This window comes from Anguilla rostrata, chromosome 13 (genome assembly GCF_018555375.3).
Source record: "Anguilla rostrata isolate EN2019 chromosome 13, ASM1855537v3, whole genome shotgun sequence".
NCBI lineage: Eukaryota > Metazoa > Chordata > Actinopteri > Anguilliformes > Anguillidae > Anguilla > Anguilla rostrata.
In genome coordinates, this window is record NC_057945.1 from 31,112,391 (window position 1) to 31,128,886 (window position 16,496).

The 16,496-nt window shown below is 41.6% G+C and overlaps 1 protein-coding gene across 3 annotated transcripts in view; it reads right to left on the reverse strand.

The window, feature by feature from the left end:
* Positions 1 to 1,286: 1,286 nt before the first annotated feature.
* LOC135237118 (guanine nucleotide-binding protein G(I)/G(S)/G(T) subunit beta-1-like) overlaps positions 1,287 to 16,496 on the reverse strand; it is a 29,817-nt gene continuing 14,607 nt past the window's right edge. For 2 of the 3 annotated variants that reach the window (XM_064303889.1, XM_064303887.1), the window contains exons 2-11: positions 13,704 to 13,812; positions 12,504 to 12,542; positions 11,581 to 11,687; positions 9,939 to 10,002; positions 8,429 to 8,591; positions 6,836 to 6,902; positions 6,387 to 6,588; positions 5,384 to 5,600; positions 3,891 to 4,006; positions 1,287 to 3,292 (exon numbers count right to left, since the gene is read on the reverse strand). In XM_064303889.1, coding sequence (XP_064159959.1) covers positions 3,900 to 4,006; positions 5,384 to 5,600; positions 6,387 to 6,588; positions 6,836 to 6,902; positions 8,429 to 8,591; positions 9,939 to 10,002; positions 11,581 to 11,687; positions 12,504 to 12,542; positions 13,704 to 13,760 — 1,023 coding nt within the window. In that variant the 5' untranslated portion in view covers positions 13,761 to 13,812 and the 3' untranslated portion in view covers positions 1,287 to 3,292; positions 3,891 to 3,899. Of the gene's footprint in view, positions 3,293 to 3,890; positions 4,007 to 5,383; positions 5,601 to 6,386; positions 6,589 to 6,835; positions 6,903 to 8,428; positions 8,592 to 9,938; positions 10,003 to 11,580; positions 11,688 to 12,503; positions 12,543 to 13,703; positions 13,813 to 16,118; positions 16,243 to 16,496 lie in introns of those variants that run through there. The other variant, XM_064303888.1, reaches the window with a different exon arrangement.

The window sequence follows — 16,496 nt, forward strand, 5'->3', positions numbered from 1 at the left end:
TTAAGTGTTGCACAGAAAAGGAAAAGCGTGTGGACAACAATACTTCCAAAGTGACCTGGTTAAGATTGAAGTGTTTGAGAATAACATTAAAAAGCTAATTATACAGTATTGTTTAAGTAAATGATGTATGGTAAATGTTTTCGTCTGCTTACAGGAGCGGGTTAACTCTACACTTTATGACAAAAATCAACAGTGCACAAATATTTTTTTATTTTTTAAGATTTACATAAGCAGTGATGGTAGTATGTTGCGTATAATCCAACATGTCTGGGCGTTCCAGACTAAAGAGGGTGTCAATGTATCAGCACTGTGGTCTTTCTCGCCCTCTTGTGGTAACGTTCATGGTTCATGCCATTAAGAAATTTCATTTTAAGATTATTTGCACCATAAAACGACGGCAGTGGCTATTCTTCTATCCGGTAGAATAGGAAACTACGATCATACATCGTATGCACTGAGATGAGCTTAAAACCCGAATTGGTCATGTGGCGCACATTTACTTAAATAGCATTTCAATTACACGGACAATGAAAACATACCAACTTTACATACCAGAAAGGGCATATAACGGGAAGATGTACGTGTCAAATGCTGGTAATTATTAAATTAATGGTCAAACCCACAAATGGCCAAAAAGTTTGCAGAACCCAACCCAGCAAAACACAATGGAGAAACGCTGCTCTGGTGAATATCACCTACCTGACGTACACCCTAATAATGCCCACTGCGGGGTGTTAGCCATTTTTTTAAAGACAAACTTTCTTTCTTCCCCAAATCAGAACCAGAATTGAAGCCACTTGAGTCTCGATTCACTGGTGTGTCAACTGTACCCACATACAGGGGGGTAACACAGCGGAAACTTGCATGCACTACTGTACCTCTGCTTTTGTCCCCAAAGCACCCTGAAGTACCACAGGACAGAGCTAGTGCAGAAGAGAAGCGGCTGGGGAGAACCCAAAGAACCCGGGGAGAGAAGGACACCCAGACCACTGGCAGAAAGAGGCCGGTTGAGTCCGACCACTAGACTCTCAGGCATAGCCACTCAACTACAATCCAAGGGTTGAACCTGAAATGGCACTGAGCCAAGCTTGCCATCACCCATGTCCTCTGGGTTTGGTGCCCTGTATTGTGCGTGCTGCCATCGCGTTTGCAAAAAGTGCCAACGGGTTAGGCTATACAAACAAAACGCATGCTGTGGGCAAGCAACATGTCACCAAGGTGGGTTCATCACCGGCCAGACAGCGAAAAAGCCTCGTTCCAGAATGAAAAACTCATGACACTAGGGAAACATCTCCAACTGCTTTTTATTACATCTTAAATAACAGTACATTTTAATATAGTTTCTATCTTGCATCCAGCTTTCTGTAGTACACTGACAGACTTTAAAATTAAATACAAAAGGTGAAAGGGTACAGTGAGGTGCAGAGCTCTACAGTTATTTCATGGAAAGAGAAAAAGGGAATTTTTTGTTTTTTTTTGTTCTTTTTACATTTTTTCTTTACTCCAGGCCTAATGCACAATTACATCACATTTTGTACAGTGTTGCAGAAAAAAATGCCACTACTGCTAAATAAAGAGCGCTTTTGTTTACAGTGAGAAGGGAACAGAAAATTCTGCCATTCAGATGCTTTTTTATTTTTTATTAAAGAAAGCAAAAAAAGTTACAAAAATGAGTCTAGCATTTTTTAAAGTACTAGTTACAGAAGAACTAAGAATCTTTTTGTTCCATTTGTGTACATTTTGTATGCGTGAAAAGGAGGTCTGTTTAGTTTCACAACAGGAGGGACTTCTTTCATTGCTTTTAAGAATCATTTCTAGGGTGGGCATCAGAACGAGTTAGTGTGTGTTCACAGTAAATCTGTAGTTGCAACCCAACGTTTGCTTCTCTCCCAAGTGCATAGCTCTGCCAGTTTAATTGAAAGGTGTATGCACAGAGTAGGCAAAACAATTATGGATACGACTGCAATGATTATGGTTAACAGGTTATTTTCTAAAAGAAAAACATCAAAAGACTTAGTTCCATATGCACTTTAAGCAATTCTACAGCATGCAATTCTAAGAGTTAACCCACCCATGGCAAACAACCAAAATAAATTTTATTTTTAACTTGAAATCTCAACATTTTCAAACATTGATTCATTTTTTTTGTTTGTTTTGTTTTTTACAACATTTCATTCACAGAGTAGTAACTGCATTTCCAAGCTCAGAATGGGGATCTCTGTTTAAACAGGAAATTCCAGAGTGGAACAGTGTAAAAATTCAGCCCCATCCGCCCAACCCTACCCTATGACCTATGACCTCCAACCCCCAAGACACCCCCCACCCACCCACCCACCCTCCCAACCCCAGCACCCAAAGCCAAATCCAAAAAGGTAAAATAAGACAATACAGAGGTGAGGGGTTCATCTCAACTCATTCCACATTACCCAATAACAAGAATGATGACAAAAAAAATGTAAAATTGCGATTTTTTTGTTGTTTGTTTTAAAAACAAGCATTCGGTATCATTAACAGCATGTGCTTGGTTAGTTTCCAACATTACTCTATCTGCAAAGTTCTTTTTTTGTGCAAACAAAGATGTGTGTAAATAGAAGGAAAAGGGAGGGGAACAATAACAACTGGACAAACAATTAGAAAAAATATCCTGGCCCTAAATATACACGATTGGTCTCCCCTAAAATCTGGTCACGGACTCAGAAAAGCACTCGCTGTTTCTGATTTGCTTCATCTCATGTTGAGCTGTGGTTCCCATGATAAAGCTGGATTTAAGAAAAAAAAAAAAAAAGACTCATTTCAAACGCATCTACATGCTCAATTCTAAAATCTTTAGGCTATGAGATAAAAGAAAGCTTTCAATCCTCATTTTAACAGTTCTCCAGATAACTCTTGGAACAAAAAAGGAAGAAGACAAAAAAAAAAAATAGGAGATCGATCATTTTGTACAATTACACTCCAACAGTTGTTTAACATATGGTACATTTGCATGGGGTAGTAGTGTTTTGTGTTTTTTCTCTTTCACGTTTGTAACAAACAATGTGGTCCCGGGTGGAATGCACAAGTTTGTGTTTTTCACAGAATACCACTGGATTTACTCTTTACTTTAGTTGGGTGATAAAACAATTGTGCTCTTCTTTTTGAAAGAGAAGGAAATGTTATCGGTTTATTTTCCCTTCGGTGTTTTTTGGGGTGTCTTGAGTTTTCCATGGCGCTTTTGAGAAGGTTGGATATGCAGTGAAACATTTTTTTTGAAGTTGGAATGATCTTCCAGTCAACTTTGGAGTCCAAATGCCATCTAAGCAAGCAAGCAGGAAGAGAAATAATTATTGGTTTTTGATAGATTAAATCCGGCCATATACTTGTTGATTTGTATTTAATAAGATATTCACACTGATATCTCCAATGCCATATTTCTGTCTCCAAGAAATGATACTACAGGAGAATCAGAAATGAGAATTAGTTAGAAAAATGAACACTCACCTAAGAGGTTACTAAACTATTATACATTATCAAGCTATCCATTGAAAAAAAAGTACCCTCTAAATTTTAGGCTGTTTGAAAAAGAGGCAAAAAAAGTCTGATATATATATACACACTTTAAAACATTACATTACAGGCATTTAGCAGACGCTCTTATCCAGAGTGACTTACACAACTTTTTACACAACATTCTACAGGGAATGCAGGAATACAGGAAAAACCGACGTACAGAATGAGATAGGGTCGTAGCTAGATTATTGGTTAAGAACTTTAAAAATCATAGCTACAAAAAAAACATTTCACTCCAAACAGTGAAATGTAAAATGCATAATTCAGTTGAATGTTTAGGGAACAACCTGGTGAAGCCAAGGGAGCACCAAAAACCCCTTTCCTTTAGAACAGAGGGTACGTACCTTAAGGCCTTAGTTCCAGATCTTGAGGAAACTGTCCCAGGATCCCGTTGCCACGGCCATGCCGTCGTCCGTCACGCCCAAGCAGCTGACGCGGTTGTCATGGCCAGCCAGCACACCTGGAACACGGAACGCTGTTCAGCACGCTACACCGCAGGACTGCGGCAAAAACACCGCCTTTTCTTTCCCCTCGGTAACCTGGACCCAACCCGCACCCCTGCACTTCAAATATATTTTCATATGAAATCTGTATTCACAATACTGCCATGAAAAGTGAACAGCGAGCAGTTCTCCCCCCACCCCCACAGTAATCTGACATTTATTAAATAACTGTTACTTCAACATTCCAATTTGTAACAGACGCACGTAATCTCGCATATGATTAGAAAAGATGAAGACTGCACACAAGCTAGCGTATTCATGCTCATTCACCTAACGTAGTTTTATGATAACAGTGGTCACAGAAACACACACACAGAAACACACACACACACACACTCCGGCACACAGAAACTGTGGTGTTTCAGCAGGTGGACCACAGAGAGAAAAGCTGTGCTTGGACTTTATTTTTTATTTTTTTTGATCAAATGTCCCTGGTTGAACCCATTTCCAGTTGTAGAGCGTTAGGAAACGTAAAACAGCCACCCGGTGAAATCCCTGGCACTGAAATTCCTGCCATCAGCACAGCCACGTCCTGCCTGCAACTACAGGCAAGTGACCTTGTCCGAAAACTCGCATCCTGAAAAACTAACTCCGAGAAAGCCGAGTAACAAAACAAGACTGTGAGCCAATCACTGGAGGTGATCCAACAGCGTCAGCTCTGAAGTGTAGATCACTTCAGAGAATGATCTCACTAACTTAGGAATAAAAAGTGCTTCACCAAAAAAAATAAAAATAAATAAATACATTTTTAATGACTAGAGGTTGCCGACAGACATGACTGATAGTGTCTTTATTGGCAGCGTCAAAAAAAAAAAAAAGTAAAAAAAACCGCATTCATCAATATTACATTCTGTGTGCTCAGAATCAACGAGTTAAGAAAACACGGTTGAATCAGATCAAGTCCCAAATGCGTGCTGCAAATGAGAGATGGCGTGGGTGGCTTTATGCACGTGTCTGAAAAAGCATTTGGCACCTATATTTAGTGGTGCTTAAGAACCAGAGCAATTAAAAGTACTTCACACGCATCTAGACACCAAGCAACAAATGTGCTGTTAGGTTGAGCAATACCGTGGCAATGTTACGCAAAAGTCGTGGTGCCACAATACTAGGCACACACGGGTGCTCAGTGGAAAACAGGCGACACATATTTCACAGTCCGTACCAAATTGCCAAGTTTTTTGTTTTCATGGCACACAAACAAGGTCACTTTGCATACAGCTTTGCATATTGCAAAAATCCACCCTGGAAAACGGTTCAAAACCAAACAAACCCGAGAGCGGAATCACCCGTGCCAGCGGGCACCGCGGGCACCACGGGCCGTGCGTGAGACTCACCTGCGCGGTCGGCCTTGAGCGTGTCCCACACGTTGCAGTTGAAGTCGTCGTAGCCGGCCAGCAGCAGGCGGCCGCTCTTGGAGAACGCCACGGAGGTGATGCCGCAGATGATGTTGTCGTGGGAGTACACCATCAGCTCCTGGTCGGCCCGCAGGTCGAACAGCCTGCAGGTGGCGTCGTCCGAGCCCGTGGCGAAGGCGTTGCCGTTCGGGAAGAACTGCGAAAGACGGACGCACGGAGAGCAAAGCTCGCAAATAAAGATCTTTACCACAGAGACGGGTTCAAACGATTCGCTAAAATGGAGGATTGAAAACACAGCCATGGCACTGGCAAATCTCATTTTGTATAGAAGAACACAAATGACAACAGTCCCTCTGAAAGTAAATGCTGTCAAAAAGCCCAGTGTTCTTGAAATTCTGTTATTCTCGTGGTGTTAAGTAAGCAGAAGTCTGAAAGGGTAGGTAAACACACAGGTCAGTACTTGCACCGGAAGTCTGGCCGTCATGTCGTACACAACAACACGTACATGTTCTGTAGTACAATAGTGCAAGTATTAGCCTGTTTGCTGCATCCTGTTCTTTTTGAGTGGCAACACTTAATTCAGCGGTATGGTGTTCCTTTTATCTTTGAGTGTTAGCTGTACATCACAGATCGTTCTACTCTAGTATTTTGTGTTCATTATCACCACGCTTGTGATCATGTATTTAGACCAGGGGGTTCCCAATCTTATCTGAACAGGGCCGATGTGGGTGCAGGTTTTGTATTAGCTCAGCACCAACACACCTGATTCTACTTAGCAAGGTCTTGACTGAAGACGGTGATTAGCTAATTAGCTGAATCGGGTGTAGCGCTGGCCTAAAACAAAGATCTGCACCCCCACATCGGCGCTGGCTCCTGATTTAGACATTCCATTACGACGTCCCCCTCGGTCCCTCCCCTAATCGCTGCGCGCGCACACACACACACACACACACACACACGGAGGAGCGCGAGGCGGACTCACGCAGATGGCGTTGATGTCGGACTCGTGGCCGGTGAACGTCTGTCTGCACATGCCTTCCCTGATGTCCCACAGCTTGGCGGAGGCGTCGCAGGCGCCCGATACGAACAGCTTGGTGTCCGGCGCCAGGGAGAGGCTCATGACGTCGCCGGTGTGGCCGGCGAAGGTGGTCGTCTGTTGGCCGGTTTCGATGTCCCACAGAGCACTGCGAACAGAACAGCGGTCACATGGGCTGCACTCTCAGGACTACGCAGCAGGGAGGAGATCAGAACTCATCCGAATTACTCAGCAGCCAATACAGACACTGGAGAGAAAGCTTTAGCATGTAACAATGGATCAACCCCATCTCTGAATTTATGCTCCAAACAATATCAGGTTATGCTACTGTAAAGGAACAGAAGAGCAGGTAGTTTTCACCAAGGGGACCAGCAACATGCAGTTCCCTCACTCACCAGGTGGTGTCTCCAGAGCTAGTGACAATCTGGTTGTCATCCAGGAAACGACAGCAGGACAGGTAACCTAGTCAAGAGTAAAGAGCGTTTCAGAAAATAAGATTTAAAAACTTACATGCAAACAAATGCCACAGAAAAACCGTTTCAATTCAGTTAACAGATCAGTCTCGAAGTTTTGGAGAAAGGATGACAAGCTGTTAAGACTCACACATGTTCAGTGGTGTGTAATTTCTGTATGAAGTAATTTCCCTTAGGGTCTTGTATACTCCCAACCATTTTAGCTTTCAGTTAGTCTGTCTGTTCTGTCAAAATAAAGGTAAATCTACACTATGCAATGTTTTGTGACTGTGCTATTCAAGAAGGGTCCCAGTCACACACTTGAGTGACTTTGAGAAAGTTTCCACCTGATTATGAATGATATTCCATCCACTTGAAAACACACAAACGCATTATGTACACAGGAAATGCATAACTGGTGGGAATTCCCATAAATCAAGGTACTGTCACAAAGGAGTGTGATTTTTGCCAATATCACTGAAAATTGTAGTAAGTTTACTCACTCACTCCCTCGATTTGAAATGGGGCACTATTTAAGAAAAACCTAAATTGATCCAGTAACATTTACATTACACCCACGTCAATCAGATACAATAGCTCTGTTTTTGAGTACAAGCAACTAGTTTGGTCAGAAAATTCATGCTTGAAGCTTCATATTAATCGAAGTCCCTGTTAAAGAGCCATTTCTAATCTAAAAAAAAAAGCGAAGTATAGGCCTACTGTATCAAACCACTATGATCAATTCCTGGCATTTTTATATCAATATGACGAAACAGGTTCTGGATAAGTAACACTTTGTTCTGTAAAAACACGTGAAGTTATTCTACATGGCCACCTAGTGGGGCATCTGTGAAATGCTGAAATCAGGAAAACTGAAATGAGGCACGCGGTTTCCACTTTCAATGTGTGGGGGAGCTATGACTGGACAATTAATCTAATGTCATCTTTAAATCAGTGTCATATCATTCTGTCATTACCGTAGACATACTGTAGACAGAATGCAGACTAAATATTCTACTGAACAGAAAACGTGTTTTCACATGTGCAACCACAAAATACAGTAGTCAATGATTATTATGCAATGCGATCACTGCAATCATGTACTGAGACCGTGCAGGCTCAATATTAGTTTTCCTTGTATCTTTCATAATTCACCTTTCAGTATTCATTCCAGATTGCTTTAAAAATAAAAAAAACATTTCATGTCTGAACAGACAGTATTGGAAAAGTATATCTATACTTTTCACTTCCATGTAGCAGGGCTCTTTTTCCCTCAACTTTTTAATCCAAGTGTTAAAAATCCAGTGGACGCATGAACACGAGCCAACTAAAAACAGGATCTGAATCCCAAAACTTAATTTGTGACTTGGAATTAAACAGAATTAACAATTCATATTTGATGAAAGTAAACCGAATGAGCCAGAGTGGTCATTCACACTTCAAAAAAAACGAAGACAGCAGCCAATGGTAGACCCTGTGGACAGAGCGCACACAAAGAGCGGCGAATCACGTCGCCGGAAACAGTGGGGACTGTACCTGTGTGTCCGGCTAACTCGCGGCTCACGCGGACGTTCCCCTCGCGCGTTTTCAGGTTGTAGATGGAGCAGATGTTGTCCAGGCCACCGCAGGCCACGTAGTTGCCAGACGGGGCGTACGCGCAGGTCATCACCCACGAGGAGCGCAGGGGGATGGCGTGCACCTGCAGGAGCCGCCAAACGCTCAGGGGTTTAGGGTTAAGAGCGCCACAGCGTTCACACACAACGCACACATTTATGGACACGATGAGAGTCCCATCTTTTACAGTCTTTGTTTTGAATGACAATCCGTTTGCTGAGCAAAAGGAATATAAGTTTAGCACATTTTAAAAAATCCTTTAGGACAGTAAGAACAATATCTGTGATGTGACACATTTTCAACCACATTGCAGGAAATGCTTTGCTTGGTAAACTTCCAGCCCACAAAAATGCCCAGGATTGCACAACATTTTCCATAAGCCAGTCACATCAGACTTGCAAATATAAGTCTACCATACTGGCACCAAAAGCAGCAGAATGGCTTATACCTGCATGAGGTTAATGGAAGACCATTTAAAATGTCTGAAATAAGGTGTAATTTTTGTCCTCAGTTTAAATGTTTTTTTTTCCCTCCCTGTATTTTAGCCAGGGAACACCTAGCAGACCCACCCAATGTGTACTGTATGACTGTACACCCCAAATGCATGTAAACCTCTCCAAGCAACATGGTCAACTTCGCACAGCACGGCAGGACTCAGGCAGAACTAGCTGAGCCCCGATTTGAACTGAGACACAGAGCAGCTCGGCAGCACTCACTGGCCCTCTGGCCCCGTAGGCTTTCATCACCTGTGGCTATTTCTGTGGAAAACCCTCCACTCTGTACAGGAAGAGCAGGATGCTCTGCCAACCTGCAACTCTGCAAGGTGGAACACCTGCCACCCTGACCACAGCTGGACATGTACTCTGTCAGTTATAAGCATTTTGTGTTCAAAAATTTCTTCATTTGAAAAATCTTTTGATTTAGCCAAGTTAAGCAAAAACTCTTCCCTGTGAATTTAACAATCTGCATGTTAACACTGCAAATGACAGCAAACTATGAGCAAACACGGATATATTTTTACCCACAGGTTTTAAAAATATATATATTTTTACCTATATATATATATATATATATATAAATTTTTTTTTTAAGTTTTACCCATGCAACTAATCCATGCTATTTTTGCAAGGCTTGCAAAAGCATGAATTCTGTATTTATTTACAACAGATTCAGGGAACTTAAAAAATTTTTTTTTTAGTTTATTATTTTTAAATGAGGAGAAACAGCTTTTTCCCTCAGCTTAACTTTCAGCATTTTCAGTTTACAGGGCAAACGTGTTCAAAGACCATTAAACATTTGCATCATTACACAAATCACCATTACAGTGGGCCTTCCTGACAGTTATTAGAGAACGGATTCTAATTTGGTGCACTGGCTGAGAAATCAGCGCTCGGGGGGGATTTAATGATGCATTTCTGGTGTGCACGCTTACCTTATTCGTGGTGTAGCTGTCCCAAATAATGAGTTTCCCATCTTGGGAGGCACTGACTAAGAGCCTAAGAACAGAGAAGAGGCCTGTCAGAGACAGGACTGGGACAAACTGCAGTAATGTCATTTTGAGGGGGGTACTTATGACCAGTTTTGAAAATTTCGGAAAGCGATAAAACCATTAAAAATCTCTTGGCGCCATTCTGGTGACATTTATAATAATCAAGTCAGTATTGTTGTTTTCTCTGTCTGTTGTTCTTTACCCTTTCACCCTATCGTTTATTTATGGTGAGTAATGGGCTTATTTTAAGTCTCGGCTATATTTTTAATCTCTTGCTGATGGCTGCTGCTCCAGCTCTTATCTTGTGCTTTACTAGCAGTCAGCATAAACGGCACAAGTCACACTGTAACTGATCTACTTCTGATGACTGCTTTCTCACACTGGACCGTGGACTGCTAAGAGAAATACCAGGAGGTCTGTTGGGCAAAGTGACAATTTTATCAAAATTAATTTCTGATATTCAGAAAGCTGGTGCGGTGTTAATGTTGCACGGTCCCCAAACAGGCACATCCTTTTCACTAATGACAACAAAATTGCATTCAGTGTGTACTTAAAATGTGTCATTGGTGGCCTACTCAAATATTAGTAGTTTTAAGGTTGTCCATAAAAAAGCAAGAATATTTTTAATTGAATCTACAGACAAAAACATTCAAACGGGGCACAAGCAGGTGTGATGAAGACCACCTACTGATCAAATCTGGATGCCCCTGTAACTGCAAGATCATTAAAACTGTCGCCACAAGGCTTGACACCAGAAATCACAACGCTTTAAAGGGAGAAGTTCCGCACAGTCATTTAACTTGAGACAGACACGTTAAATGACATCAAATTCCATTAATCTCAAAACAATTCAACTTCGGTGGAAATGAAGAGGTGATAACCACCCTCCAATTTACATTTACCCTACTATGCACAAAATAAGATGAAGGGTTTTTTCCCCAAAGACAAATTTCCCCCAACACAGGAAACTACATGGGGATCATGCATAAACTTTGATGTCAGGATGACAGTGGTTTCCGTTTTGGGGGGAAAACAGGTTATATTTTAAATATCAATTCAGTCTCAATATTATGCAAAAAGTTATTGCGCAAACTGTTTGAGCAAGCCTTTCTGGGTGGACTGGGTCCCAGATAAACAGCCTGAAGAATAAGATATGAAATGGAAAAATGAATCTAATTTGCATTGTAGTGAGTCTGACATCAACCTTCAACCCTACACAATCAGGACTTTGGGAATTAGATTTCTTTTTTTTTTTTACCCAACCCCATACCACATGCTTTTAATCCGACATAAAACCAATACCAGTTATTAAAAATAAAAATGATAAATTTGTTTGGCATATTTGACCACAAAAGCTGAGCAGGTATGTGTAGCAAGTGGCCTTCACTTTACTCCCAATATATAAATGAGGCAACATGAGCAATCCACAAATAACCTGACTTGTGCTTCTGCATTTTTGGGAAAGCATCATTAAACGGCTTGAGGAATGTTGGTGAAACCATTGAGATCAGACTAAAAAATATGAAGGATATCACTGGTTCCATCTGGACTTAAATGGAACAACAGGACAACGCTATGCAGTTACCTTGAATCAGTGCCCCAGTGCATGGCATAGATTTTAGCCAGATGACCCCTCAGCGTTCGTCTAGTGCGCATTTGAATTCGGCCAACAGGGTCGATGTTAGCGGTGATCTGCAACACAAAAACAAAAAAACCCATGAAGCACTTTGGTCCCAGTGCAGGTGGTCTGTGACCGACGGTAACCAACGTAGAGTGGTTGGTTGAGCCTCAAGGTGAGGTCTTCACAGTGTAGAGAAATCTTTCACAGCTTCTTTCACAGTTTTATGCAACAAATACAGAATACTGGGACTGAGCCTGAAAGTCCCATTAGCAGACAGGACACACCGTGTCAGCAATGTGCATGTTACATATGTGAATGCAGGTTCATGAACTGCACCAAACCAGGTCAGTAGTAGGCTGTATGGAAGTCTCAAAGAGGTTCAGACACCCACTGCACCCAACCGCCAGGCACAAAAGCTAAATTCTCAAAGCACAGCGGTTTCAGTGTACCCAGGCTTCACTGGAACCAGGCTCCTCCGTGGAGCTGAAACTATAAGTGTACTCACCTACGTCCAGTAAGGACTGCCTTATGCCATTCTAACCGGGAACTGCTCTAACCATAATGCACTGGGACTTCCAGTTCCAGACCTGATCAGTCTGACGGGAGGGGAATGCCAGGATAGCTTTCCTGTAAGTTCATCAGGAAGTGGTATTTTCCACTCCTTTATCACACTTCAGGAATCACTTCCTGTATGCAAACAGTGAGCCGTAATCCCATTGTGTGCGCTCCTGTCACACGCCCAGATTGTTTCCCATTACTAAATGCACCTGGTCACCTTTGGCTTATGTACCGACTCAGACTCAAACTGGATATCCTTCAGGAGTAAACATCTTTATCTGAGCTGCTCAGGACAGGCTAACCAGGAAGGTTCCCGAAAAGGCATTTACCTGAGATAAGGTGGCATCTGCACAAGCTTTTCTGGCATCCTGCAAGAAAAAAAGAAGATTCCAACAAATTAAACCTGAGTTCATTTCAAATTTTTCTCTTTTTAAATGAAATGGATATGTGGAAAAAGGTAAACCTGACAGCTACAGTACTTTAGTCCCCGTAATAGCCTGTTAAAATATTGGCTTGTAGCACTAGTACAAAATTACTGTAAAAGGGGGGAAAAATCCCAATGATTTTTCTTTAAGTATTGAAAGAATCCATTAAAATCAGATAGGCCTAAAAGTGTTTAAAGTTCCTGCTCCTAGATAATTTCATTTACATATCTTGAAATTAAAATCTCTTCATGCCCTTCTACGGCAATTTAAAACAGTCGTAATTTCCTAATGCAAAGCTCTTACATGGCCATTCCTGTTCCCATCTAATAAATGTAAATTCAACAATGTTTGCCTTAGAATAAGATGTACCAACAGGCTAATCCATCATAAACCCCTCCAGGAGAAGGCGCTAATTAACACTGTACCAAAACCTCATCTGTTCGAATGACTTCCTTGCATCATTGAGGACACTAACAGTATTTGACAGCAAATTGTTGTCTGGCACAGGAAAGGGTCTGAGGGTAAATGTGATTTTGTTACATATATAGTGTAATTTCAGGCAAATGTTTGGTAGCTGTCAATGCAGCTGGAGAAAAAAATCCTTTCATGATGTTCTGTGAATTGGCACCCAATGTCTCTGTTGAAATGGTCCAGAAACAGTATTTATCACTCTACAGATTAGAACTCTAGTGCATTTTTTGAGGCAATATGCACAGCAAAATAGGCACGGATTCTCTTCCTGTCCTATACAGGAGCCCCTTTATTAAAGTTGCCATTTGAATGAAATGTGGTCTGTGTGATACATGCAGTTCAAACAGTGACATTGTTTACATGCAAAGTAATACTCTGAAGTTAACCAGGATATTCACATATTCTGAGTACGACCAGAGCTATGTAAACAACCTTACTCCAAAAACCATAATCCTAGTCGCTGGTACAAGACAACCTAACAGTTACTTTTTTTTTATATAAACAAATGACATTTAATAATAATAATACATTTTATTTATCAGGCGCCTTTGTGAACACTCAAGGTCACCTCACATGGCATCATTTAAAATGAGACCTCTAAATAAAAGGGCATTATTCTGAAAGGGGACTCACTCTAATCTGGTTTTTGAGCTGCTCAGCCTCCTGGCGTAGCTGGTCGAGTTCGCTCATCTTCCGCTGCTAAATGGTCTGCTTCGCTCCGGCCGCCCAAACACTGGCTGTTCTGAAAGAGGGGAGCAGACGACGTTTCAGCGACCCCGCATGACCCCCAGGGCACACGCAAAGCGGCACACGTCTGACTGGAGCTTACAACGCACTGGATGACATTAAAAAAAAAAAAAAAAAAGGCAAAACTCTGGGACACGACAATCAATGCGGCTGTGCAGGAGTCAACAGTGTTGAATGACCCAGCAAACCGATGCATTTCAAAAATAAACCCGCCCACCTGATGCAATGGACAAAGCCCCATTTATTCAAAGCAAAGCAATGTCTCCTTTTGCACTGGTAAATCACAACTGACATCCAATGTATGAGAAAAGAGACAATGTAATTGAACAAGAGCACATTTCAAGGCAGGCCTCGTGAATATATGACAGCAAGCGAAACTGACCACAAGTCTTACTCAAATGGTTAGACGGTCACCAGCAAAAATGACAATGTTCCTCTAACCCTAACAAAACAGTGTCACAACAGCATATGTTTTTTCCTGATTTCTTAACCTAGCAATTCTTGAGCAAGTTCATTTACATTTCAAAGAAAGTAGTCCATATTTAGAAAATAAAATCAATGTGCTTGATTTCATGGTCTACTTGAACACGTACAGCTGGTAGTCTCCTACGTTCATGTTCTGTTAAATGTGAAAAAGTAAGCATATACGTGCACAAAGGAGAACGTTTAAGGCAACTTCATTTGAGGATACAGCAAGGAGGACATGACTGCATGACCTTTCTCTTCCAATTTCACTCAAACATCATTTGTCTAAATACACAAGTATAAAGAATGCGTTACACAAAATTTGCAAGAGAGCTCTATAGTGCTCCCATTTTAGGAGCATTTGCACCTGAAAACTTGTGCGTTAACTGTAGAAAAAAAAAAACTATTTTGGAGCTCTTGTACCAGTTGATATGCACAGGTGTGCCTCCCAAATTTTTCAACTTAAAAAAATGTTAGCATAGTGCTCTGCGCAATTCACACTTGTTACTCTTTCACTGCAATTGCAGAAGTGGCTTCCATTGAGCTTAAACTGACAGATAAAGATGAAATGCACACCCAAATAAGTGTGAACTGGACCCTGTAGTAGATGCTCAAAATCAATGGGAAACAAAGACTTGTTCGAGTACAATTCTTGTGCAAATCCCCTTTTAAGAATCAAAATGTCATCGCTGGGCTGTAATGGTTACCAAGCAACTAGATTCTGTTGCTATTCCTGTGTTCAAGACCTCTTTTGCTTTCCTTTTTTGTAGTAATGTGAAAACTGAAATCTTCAGTGGTGTGGTGAACTCCAAAACACCAATCTGTCACTAAAGAAACAGAGGACTGAATCACACTGCGCATTCCTCTATGGAATAACCCCAAAAAAACAAAACATTCTGAACACCACTTAGTAACGCACAGGGAACCACCACAACAATCGCGAAGACGACCCACTTGCGCAGATGTTGCCTGGTAACCTTTCCAAGGGGAGATGAGTGCTGCTCCGCCCCTTTTCCCCCAGGTAGCAGGTGAGAACAGGCTGGTGCAATACTTCCCCCCACCCCACCCCAGTCCTTTTCCACCCCCCCTCCCCCCACCTCCAACACCTCAGCAGCACTTCATCACCTCTCCTCCCAATGTCATTCGCGTAATCCTGAGGACGCACTTGATTCAGCTCCTCCAGCCAAATCCCGTTAAGATGAGACCTGCTGATGATCCTAAAAGCACCAGCTATCCTCGCTGACCCCAATCCCACAGACACCCACACATACCAACTACCAAAGTTATTGCTTTGTGGATTTATACGTTCCTTGCATTCACAAAGAGATTCTGTAGTGTAATGCTGTACAACAAAAGGTTAATGATTTCATGAAATACAGTAAGTGTAATATGATTTGTATCATGACCACTCCAAGCTTTTTTTAAAACTGATTTTTAAACCGAACCCCACTAAACTAAGATGCCAGATAATTTACAAATCCTTTCAGACGGGCACCAGCGGCCAAGCTAAATTCAGTCTCTGACCACACAAAACCACCAATTCGCCATCATGGTGCTTCCTCCAATAGGTTCATTAAAATATTAATGACAATTGAAAAAAGTCAAGTTAAACTGCATGCACTACATACAGTCCCAAATTCACTGGTCTCAACTAGTCACATTCTACCATAGATATCCCCACAATAAGAGCAAGTAAATATTCTAATTCCATACCCTGCTCAAATCCAATTTGTACACAAAAGCCTGTTCAAACCATTTAAACCACATTTTACAGTGGGTGGCAGCAGTTGGTTACCATTGGTTTTGATTTGAAAAGGCAAATAGAATAGGCCTTACCCAAAGCTCTGCCTTCCACAACTCAAAGTCTTGTTCGGCAGGACACCTTAAGAATGAACACCTTTCTCCAGTAAGACACCTTAACCATGTCTCAGCAGTACACTCCCTGCTGATTGGATGGCATCAATAACTAGGTCAGTGACTAGTTAACTCATCCAAATCCTCTAATCTTGCTGATAAAAATGTCGTAGGTAATGTTGGTTAATTCTCCTCCTCCATCCTCTCCCGCTCCACATCAAAATTGTCCACAGTGTCAAAACCAGTTAGCTCCCCCCTGCCTTTCCAACAACCCCTATGACATGGATATGGCCATAATCTGCTCCATGGAACCATTAGCAAAGGAAACCATGAATTAATTAGTCACACAGCAAATCCAAA